The sequence below is a fragment of the Neopsephotus bourkii genome, unplaced genomic scaffold (assembly GCF_033783945.1).
Source record: "Neopsephotus bourkii isolate Nb327-2 ecotype Australia unplaced genomic scaffold, CSIRO-AGI_Nbou_v1 NB_71, whole genome shotgun sequence".
Classification (NCBI taxonomy): domain Eukaryota; kingdom Metazoa; phylum Chordata; class Aves; order Psittaciformes; family Psittacidae; genus Neopsephotus; species Neopsephotus bourkii.
The window spans coordinates 1,629,458-1,638,528 of NW_026900588.1; the positions used below are offsets into that span (position 1 = coordinate 1,629,458).

At 43.3% G+C, this 9,071-nt stretch overlaps 1 protein-coding gene across 1 annotated transcript; it reads right to left on the reverse strand.

The window, feature by feature from the left end:
- Window positions 1–3,052: 3,052 nt before the first annotated feature.
- Window positions 3,053–8,841, reverse strand: EPCAM (epithelial cell adhesion molecule). Its single transcript, XM_061354142.1, has 9 exons — window positions 8,321–8,841; window positions 7,866–7,970; window positions 7,059–7,299; window positions 6,688–6,753; window positions 5,465–5,528; window positions 4,991–5,092; window positions 4,669–4,863; window positions 4,230–4,271; window positions 3,053–3,550 (listed from the first exon to the last, which is right to left on the reverse strand). Exons 1-9 carry the CDS (start codon window positions 8,382–8,384, stop codon window positions 3,509–3,511), a joined length of 921 nt encoding a protein of 306 aa, XP_061210126.1. The 5' UTR covers window positions 8,385–8,841; the 3' UTR covers window positions 3,053–3,508.
- Between the last annotated feature and the right edge of the window lie 230 nt (window positions 8,842–9,071).

Consider the following 9,071-nt stretch of genomic DNA (forward strand, 5'->3'; position numbering starts at 1 on the left):
AGGATGGGTCCACAAAGCTCTGTGAGGATGGGATCTATCCCAACACATGAGGCATTCCTACAGCTTGCCTGACTGCATTACACCCAGCAATGGACCTTTGTAGTACCAGGCTGCAGCCCCTCCTGGAAGCTGCTAGAACTCAGTACTAGCAGTTGTGAAGTTGGGGCAGCAGAGCTGCTAGCATTTTTGGTTTCCTACAGTATTTTTTAGACTATGTCAAGCAGTCTGTAATCCAAAGCCAGTGTATATTATAGCAATCAAAGCCCAGTAGGTGAGGATATAAACAAACATGGTTCACAAATAAGGTTATTTCTCTTACTGAACTCACTATGATTGTGCAGAAAGGTTATGAGCATGCTATTATCAACAGACTGTACATACACAACATTGACCTTTCGTTTTGTAGTTTTGGAAACTACACGTAGGGATTGCTTAGGTCTTTGGAAGAAAGCTGCATAGACTTTATTGGTCACGCTTTCTTAAATATGTTATTTGCATATTCTCTTCTAAAAAGTCTCTCATCTTCTTTGCATAAACATTTATTTAATTTTGATCAGTGGTAATAATAACTAATATATATATGCTAGTGTAGTCATTCATAATTAATAGATTTGCACATGGCTATACAAACACTATTTTTCCATGTTGGACATAGGCATCAAGATAAATATCCATCCTCTCTAACAAAAGCTCTCATTTATTCAGTCTCAAAATATTTAATAAATCTTCAGTTTGCACATCATATCCTTTATCACACTGACACACATTAAAAGAGAAGGAACATGGTATCATAATTTTGTGTAGAATTTTAGATTGAAAACCTATGCTCCTTTACAAAAGGAGGTTAGTGAATTAGGTAAATGAAAGCATCAAAGTAGTCACCTTGTCAAAAAATGATGCAGTGACTAGTACTCTTTTATTGAGTTCTATGGGTTTGTTTCTTTTACAGAAAAGTTGCTTTTTAACTTTGCTGAATGCTTTCAAATTATTAAAATAGAGAAAAGAGCATCTTGCTATTTAATACCATATTATTTTTCAATAGCAGTCATTTTCATCAGCAGTTCAAAACTGCTCTGTGAGAAGAAACATCACATGCATAGGTAGAGAGTTGATACTGATAGTGGCCTTTTATTATTCATTTCACATTAGCCTCCTCTATAAAATATTACTAACATAATAAAGCTACAGGATGCAGATACACAAGTTTCTCTTTTCCTCCTTTTCCCTTTATATTTTCCTATAAATGCACACTTCTATGCAGTTGGACTGTTGCACAAGTGCAGTGTTCAGTAAACAGAACAAATGCCAATATAAAGATCAATAAAACTACTCAGGAAAGGAAAAGCATATTACTGACCACCATTTTGAAAGCTATGCAGCATTATGTTTGTACTGTAGTAACAGAGTTTAGATACAGACAATGATAGTACAATCCCTTCAGTTGTGGATTTAGTTAAACTTTCTTCTATTTTTTAATTGATTTCCATAAACTTTATGGTTTTCTAACCTTTTGGCTAATTTCAAACTTGACAATTAAGAAGACTATTAGAGACACTAAGCTTTACATGTAACGTGAAAAGCCCCATTAGGTAAAAAAAAGGGGGAAGTATCTAAATGCTTTCTCCTACTGTGGGAAAAGTAGGGAGAAAATGATGTTCAAACAACTGACTGGGACAAGGTCCAGGCCACACAGCATGTACATACCAGCCAGTCAAGTCAGCACATGTGTAGCTCCCGCCCAGCCACAGCACACATCTTTCCATCTCACAAGCCAAAAATAAGGTATGAAACAGGGAGGGTAAGAAGAGAAGGAAAGGAAACAATAGCATTATGACCTTGGGGAGAAGAAACAAATGACAAGGATACCATACTGTAGACATTGAAGGAAGTATAGGATAGAGAGAGCGAAGAACTGGGGAAGACAATAACTCGCATAATTGCTTTAAGACCAGCTCACTGAAAACTAGGCTTCATTTATCAATTTAAAGAACTGTATTAAATTCATCATACCTCAGCACACTGGTCAACTACAGTACACACAGGTACTAAAGCTCACAGCACCAGACCATGGAAGAGCCAAGGGAACAGCTGCCTACATTTAAACATGCAACACAGCAACACATGCACATCAGCTGCGGCCTTGCTCAAAGGCAGAAGATACTGTGGTAACCTGTGACATTGGAGTCCAACAACTTCCCTGTTGTATTTAGCAGACACACAAGCTAATAGGGAGTATTTCACATTAAATTTTAAGAACACAGTATGTAGAATATCCTCTCTACTAGTACTTTACCCTACTTTTCCTGCTTTAGGGAGGGAGGTCAAAACAAACAGTACATTAGTAATCACATTTGTCATTCAGTCCCTTATCTTGTATCTCATTATTTCTTTGGCAAGAGGAGTTACAGTATTTCCTTTATAAATCAGATATGCTGGACAGACTATACATGTTTCTTTGCTAGCCAATATACCTTGCAGGTTACTGATTGCCAAAACACTCTTATCCAAAGCTCTGAGAGGTAAATAACCTGTGTAAGCTTGGTCAGCCAACAGGACAGCACACAACAGCAGAAACAGATTGGAGCTGTGTAGCAACCAGGCAATGGGTAGCTACACAAATTATGGTAATGGTGCAATAGCTCTTCTCCAGGTCCACTGCCAGATGATAGGCTACCCATTCCCAACCCTATACCAGAGATGTTCTAGATTAGAGGCTCATTTTATAATAAATACATACCATTTGAAAGAGTAGTCTGCACATTCCTGAAATTGCTACATTCACAGCATGTTTATTTTTTATACAAGCAATTCATATTTCATCATTTTACTTGTGGTGCACATTGAGTGGAAAAGAGGGTAAAGCTTACTTTTCACAGCTTTAAAAAAGTCAAGCTATTGAGTTACTAGGTGGCTAACTTTGTTAATTGGAGTTCTAGAATATTTCCACCTATGCTGAGGTTGGGTGCTTGCTTTAAGGCAATACTACACTGCTGAATTTGTAAGCACGATAAGTTAGCAGATCATCATCAGTTCAACGTGGAACAATTAGAAACCTGTTTCAAAGTTTTATTAATTCAAGTAATAAAAAAAAAGTTACAGCAACTTCAAATATGTACAAACAGCCATAAAAACACCATGTTCAGTTATACAGGAGGCAATCTGTTACAACTTGGCTATAAAAATCTTTAGTCTCAATAAACCTCCCACAGGGGTAAAATAACTATTTAAGCATCTATGCTCCAAATCCCTAGTAACAGCACTTGTCAACTAATTTCATCCCATTAAAAAAATAAAGTCAGGGAGCAATAGTTAGGTTTGACTTGAGTAAGATGGGGCTAGTTTTTAACTCTCAGAGTAATAGCATAGTTACCAGTCTTGGCTGTTAAGAGTTTTAACAATTATTAAGTGAGCACAACTGCCCCCCTTTCAAGAGGGATCATTAAAGAGTTGAGATCCATGCCTCCAATGATTCCGTCATCTTGTTTGAATCTTACTTTGGCTGATTATGTTATGCATTCAGTCCTCTATGCATCTCGTTCATTTCCTTTACCTGGAGGGGAAGAAGTAGAAGATCAACATTTGTGCCACTTCCCAGCCTAAGACCCAAGATGCACAAGCATCCCAGATTTTCATTAGCAAAGGGATCTGATGCAACACTAACAGAATCAAACATGACAAGACCACGGTAACACTTCAGCTTTTATAATACTTTTTAGAAAATGGTAGTCTTTCATAGCATGCTCCCTACACAAAACCTATGAAGCTACAACATTCTTTAGATTCCTTTCAAAAGGCTTTTGCTTGGGGTGAAACACTCCTGCACTAGCACCATTTGTTACTATTCCATTGGAAAGTAGCTCTTCAATAGAAACTGCAAACTCCATGCAAATACCTCAAGTTCGGTCTTCCTGGCAGAACAAAGCTATCAGCGTTTCCTGTGGATTGTATGGCCCTTGCTATACATATGTAAAACAAGTACTTGCTGTTAGCACCGCCCTCACCACAGGAAATGCAGCAGATCACCAGCTGCCTTTGAAACTAGTGCAGAAAGGAAGGTGGTGAACTTGAGTTCTTACATAGATATGAAAACTAGTTACAGAATTCGAATGCTTTCAGTCTCCTTGAACACACCTGAAGCACCCACAGCAAGCTGTTAACCTACAGTAAATTTAGGAAAGTTTCTGGACAACCTCCTCCCCACACATACACCATAAACAAAAATTAATTACCTCTGCTTTCACGTACTTCCCTTTCCTCCTCCTTGTGAGGACCTGCAAGAGAAGGACAGAATAATTTAAGTTTTCTTTAAGTCTTGACTTACATCTGCCTTCCTCTGGTTAAGACTTTAAAACTCCAAACTTAAAGCTGTCCCATCCGCATCCTTCCAAAGCGAGGTTCGCAAGAGGCTATCGCTTTCAACTACTTTAAACCAGGAGGCAAGTACTTCCTAACCTCAATTAGTTTTCCCTATTACCTTCATTTTCCACACAACTTCAGTCATGACCTGAAAACAGTGATGCTGTGCCCATCACCTCTTTCCCACCTCCCAAGTCCCAAAAGAGAAACCAGTTTACAAGGAAAACTGTTTCCATCAGAGTCCAATTACCCTGGACATAGTATTTCCTGAATTAGTTACCTATTCTGCTTGGCAGCTTTGTTAGAACTTACCAGAACAACAATTGCAGCAACTACTGCTATTACTATGACTACAATGACCGCAATGAGGCCAGGAGTCAGAGACTTCATGGAAAACTCTGGTGCTATTTCATCAACGTAGTAGACCACTGTCTTCTCAAGCTTCAACATTTCGTTATCAATGGTGAGGTTGAGTATGTTATTATGAAAGATGGAGTCATCTTTTACCTAAGAACAGATAGGAAAGATCTAAACATTGCAATAATTCATCTTGCTTCAGCAAGTATACATTAAGGCTACTCAATGCAATATACACATCTAAGTCTTTGGCAGACTTCACCCATGACAAACTCACATCTTTCTCAAAGTAGTAGGCCACATCAGCTATATCCACATCTCCAGAAGATTTTTCTGAGGAATTCTGCTTCAAATCAATAGTAATGTAAGGTTTCTCATACTGCAAAAAAATATAGTATGGTATTAAGAAAGGGCTAATTTAAATCCAGTTATCAAATACACAGCTAAGTATTATATTCCAACTTGTGAACTCCTGTTCTGAATCACATTTATGATACTGTTTAAGCCAGCGGTTTACAGTAGGATTCAGATTTTAGTGAAACAAAGTAAGAATTTATCTACTGACTGAGAACAATATGTGGCTTCTTAGTATTTCATATGAGATACAGCTATTTGCTAGCTGCTCAGCATCACCATTTTGAGAGCTTCTAGTAAGATTCATGCTGTACTGCATCTGTCAAACGTGAGTTTTCAAAGTTATCCACAACTAAATACGGTTCAGGTACGTGTTTAAAAATTATGTGCCTCTTACCAGAACATTGTTTATATAGCGTCCATCCAGCATGTAACGATTGCTAATTGTTTCCTTGAAAAACCTGTAAGGATATTAAAACCATAGCTCTAAAACCAGTACTATTTTACACATCTATTTTCAAAAGCAGGGAAGACTAGTATAATTGGTTGGTTTTTTCCTGCAGTCTTTGTGGTGGGTCATCCCCATCTGGCTGCTAAACCCTCACCTAATCTCTCACTCACTTGCCCCTAGCAGGATTAAGAAGAGAATCAAAAGGGAAAAAGCAAGAAAAAACCCTAATGGGTCAAGTTAAAGGCAGTCTATTAAGTGAAAGGGCTAGGTGGAGAAATTAAAAACCCCCAAAAGCCACCACTCACCCCTAGCAAATTGATGCTCAGCCAAATCTGAGCAATGGCTACTTACTGTACAATATGGGATCTCGCTTTGGTCAGTTCAGCTCAACCACCTCTGCTGTGTCCCTTTCCCAACCTCCTGCCTACTCCCAACCTACTCACTGGGCCAGCAGAGTAAGAGTTTGGAGGAGCCCTTAACAGTCAGCACTGTTCAGCAAGAAGTCACCAGTGCTTTAGCATCAACACTGCTTTGGTCACTGGTCTAAATCATAGCACTACAGCAACTGCTACCAAGAAAATTAACTCCATCCCAACCAAACCCAGTACACTCATTATGATACTAGAGCTCTGTTAATTCCTCCAGTGTTAGAGACAAGAGTTTGAAGTCTTTGGAATTCAGAAGAGGAGTTAAGAGAAGCAACCTTTGTTCTGGGTGGGAAAGGTGGGTAGGGGTGTATGGGGAATAGCTACAAGCACTTTTTTCTTTTGCTGTATGACCTCTAACAGAGAGAAGATTTTATTTCAGCTAAAAAATAACCAAACTCTATTTTTCCCCTGTTGCTGCTGCTGCTATGCAGGCCCTCCACCATCTTTTTCAGTTTATTTTTTGGGTAGTTTTGTCTTATTACCTTCCATCTTCTTTATTACATTGACTTGGTAAAATAAAAACTAGCTATCAGTTAAAAATGGAACTGAAACTCATTAGCAGTTATTTTATCCCCAGTAAAAATTAAAGAAGTTCCATTAAGGATCTGCAGGTAACTTTTAACATGTCATAGAAGTGAGATGTACAAGTTTGACAACACTTTTAAACTTTTGATTAGAAGTATGCTAGGTACCAAGTCGTGCATGCAGGCATTGCCGTGACATCTTACTATCATCACTTACTTCTTTAAAGTCTCAGTGTTCAGAGGAGTATTTCTGTCAGCATGTTTCATTTCAATTATGATCCACCTGAAGCAACAGGAAAAATACAATAAATATTCTTAAAGCATGTATATGTAATAATGCATAATAAAAATATAACCCCAGGCAAAAGAAACCCCCACAAAGCAATGAGACAAAAACAAAGAAAATCCCCTCCAAAACCAGTCAATGTCTCCTTGTTTCTGAAGGTAAAAAAAGAAAAAGCAGTACTCAAGTGCTCATTGTTCTATCTTCATTCATCCCCAGCACGTTCATGCAGATACACCCTCTAAAACACAAAACCTAATACAGCAACGTTTTCACCTCATAGCACACCCTGTTGAAAGACGTACCATGTTCTGACTAATTGATTGCACTTCAAGTCTACATCATGTTTGTCAGTTCTTCTAACACCAGCTGTATTCACACACCAACAGGTAGTCCCATTGCACTGCCTTGCCTTGAAAATACCAGTGTTTTCACACTCGGGATCGTAAAGGCCATCCGTATCCTGAAATGCATCTTTTGGTTTCTCACGGCGACCTGATTTTGAGCCCATCATTTCTGCTTTCATCAGCAGGCATTTTGGAGTCACTGAGAATAACCAGAAAGTCATGTTATACAGCATCAGACCGTACATGTTCAGAGCAGAGCTCCCGGTCTATAAAAACACAAGGTTACATCAGAAGCAACCAATTTGAAGCTATTACAATGAAGAGCGGCTGTCTAGTACGTAGGTGGTGGATCAGTTGACACAACTGGGCTGTGTCAGTTTCTCAAGATGCTTAAGAGGTCCAGCCAGCTTTCATTTCCTACAAAGTGTTATAGTTGAGCTGAGCTTGAACCAAGAGGAAAGTCCTGAGATAAGGCTCTCACCACGTCTGGATGAATAGGAAAAGTCATGATACGTGCTTACAAGGAAACTAAATCTTTGAGAAATCCTTGCCATTACAGGCCAAGCATTAAGGCGCACAGGGCGCTTGCCTCAATATTGATCGACCTGGATGACCAGGAAGCACCCTTCCTTCCTTACCGCCATTATATTCAAGAGCTCAGTGGCTATTTTCACGCGTCACCCCGAGTTCGGCTAGCACTGCCCCTCGCTGCCCCGCACCAGAGCGCACGCCCGGCCCGGCCCGGCCCGCCCGCGCTGTACTCACGCGTGTTGCAGTTCACAGTCGCACCGGAGCCCACCGCATCGCACCAGCAGTCGCCGCCGGTCAGCCTGCAGTTGGTGACGCGCTTGTTCTTCTCGCAGATACATGCTGGGAAAGAAGCGCGGCCGTCAGCCCGGCCACCCCCGGGGCACCACTGCTCCGCGGCGGGACAAAGCCGCCCCTCACCGCCCGGAGCCGGCCAGGCGTGGCGCACCCAGACCCGCCGCTCCTCACCTGGCCCCCCCCCGCCCGTCCCCAGTGAAAGGAGAGAACTTCCGTCGGGACCTCGCCGCGGGCCCCAGCGGCCGGGGACAAAGGGACGCGGGGGCCCCAGCCCGCTCTCACCTGTCCGTCAGCCAACGGCCCCGGCGGCGGGGGCCCAGTGCGGCCTCAGAAAGGGACCGTGGAGCTCGGTTAGGAGCAAGGGTGCCGTGGGGGAGAGGAGCGCGGGCACTTACAGTTCTGGGCATAGGCAGCAGTACACAGCAGCAGCAGGAGCGCAGCCCCACAGAACGGCTTCATGGCTCGGGCTGCTGGTGGAGCACAGGGAAGCCGGGGCAAAGTCAGCGGAGAAGCCGGAACGGTCTGTGCGCGGCGGTGAAGCCGATATGAGCCGCCCAACAGGTTCCGCAGGTGGTGGTGGCTGCGCCGCGCCCTCCCGGCTCCGGTTACACCTGGGACGCGCAGGGGGTGGTGGTGGCAGCTCCTCCTCCCGAGCCAGCTGGGCACACTGGTCCACCACGGGCCCTGCCCTCCGCACCTGGGCGAAACTGGATGGGGCAGGGCGGGTCTCTCACCTGGCCCGCCCCGAATATAGCCTCTAACGCAGGGCTGAGGAGGGGGAGAAGTGAGAGGTGTGTTGAGGTGCGGCTGGTCGCGGTAGAGGGGCTGTGAAACCTCCCCGCCCGCGCTGTGAGGGCTGGGGCCCGGGGGTGTCTGTCAGGGGCCGAGGGAGAAACTGTTAGTCACCGGGGAAGCTCTCGGGCGTGTTTGCTCTGCGGGGAGGGGACGGGACAGGACAGGAGACAACGCCGCACGGTGACACACTGGCCGGGGGAACAAAGCCTCCCCTTCTCCCCGCCTGGGACTTCCCTATCCCGCCGGTGACCGTCATCGCGGGCAGGACTCCCCGGGGTGGCTGCCCCGAGGTTATCTGCCCTGGCCTTGCGGCCTCCGGGCCCGGTCTCTCCTTTCCCTCAGGAGACAGAC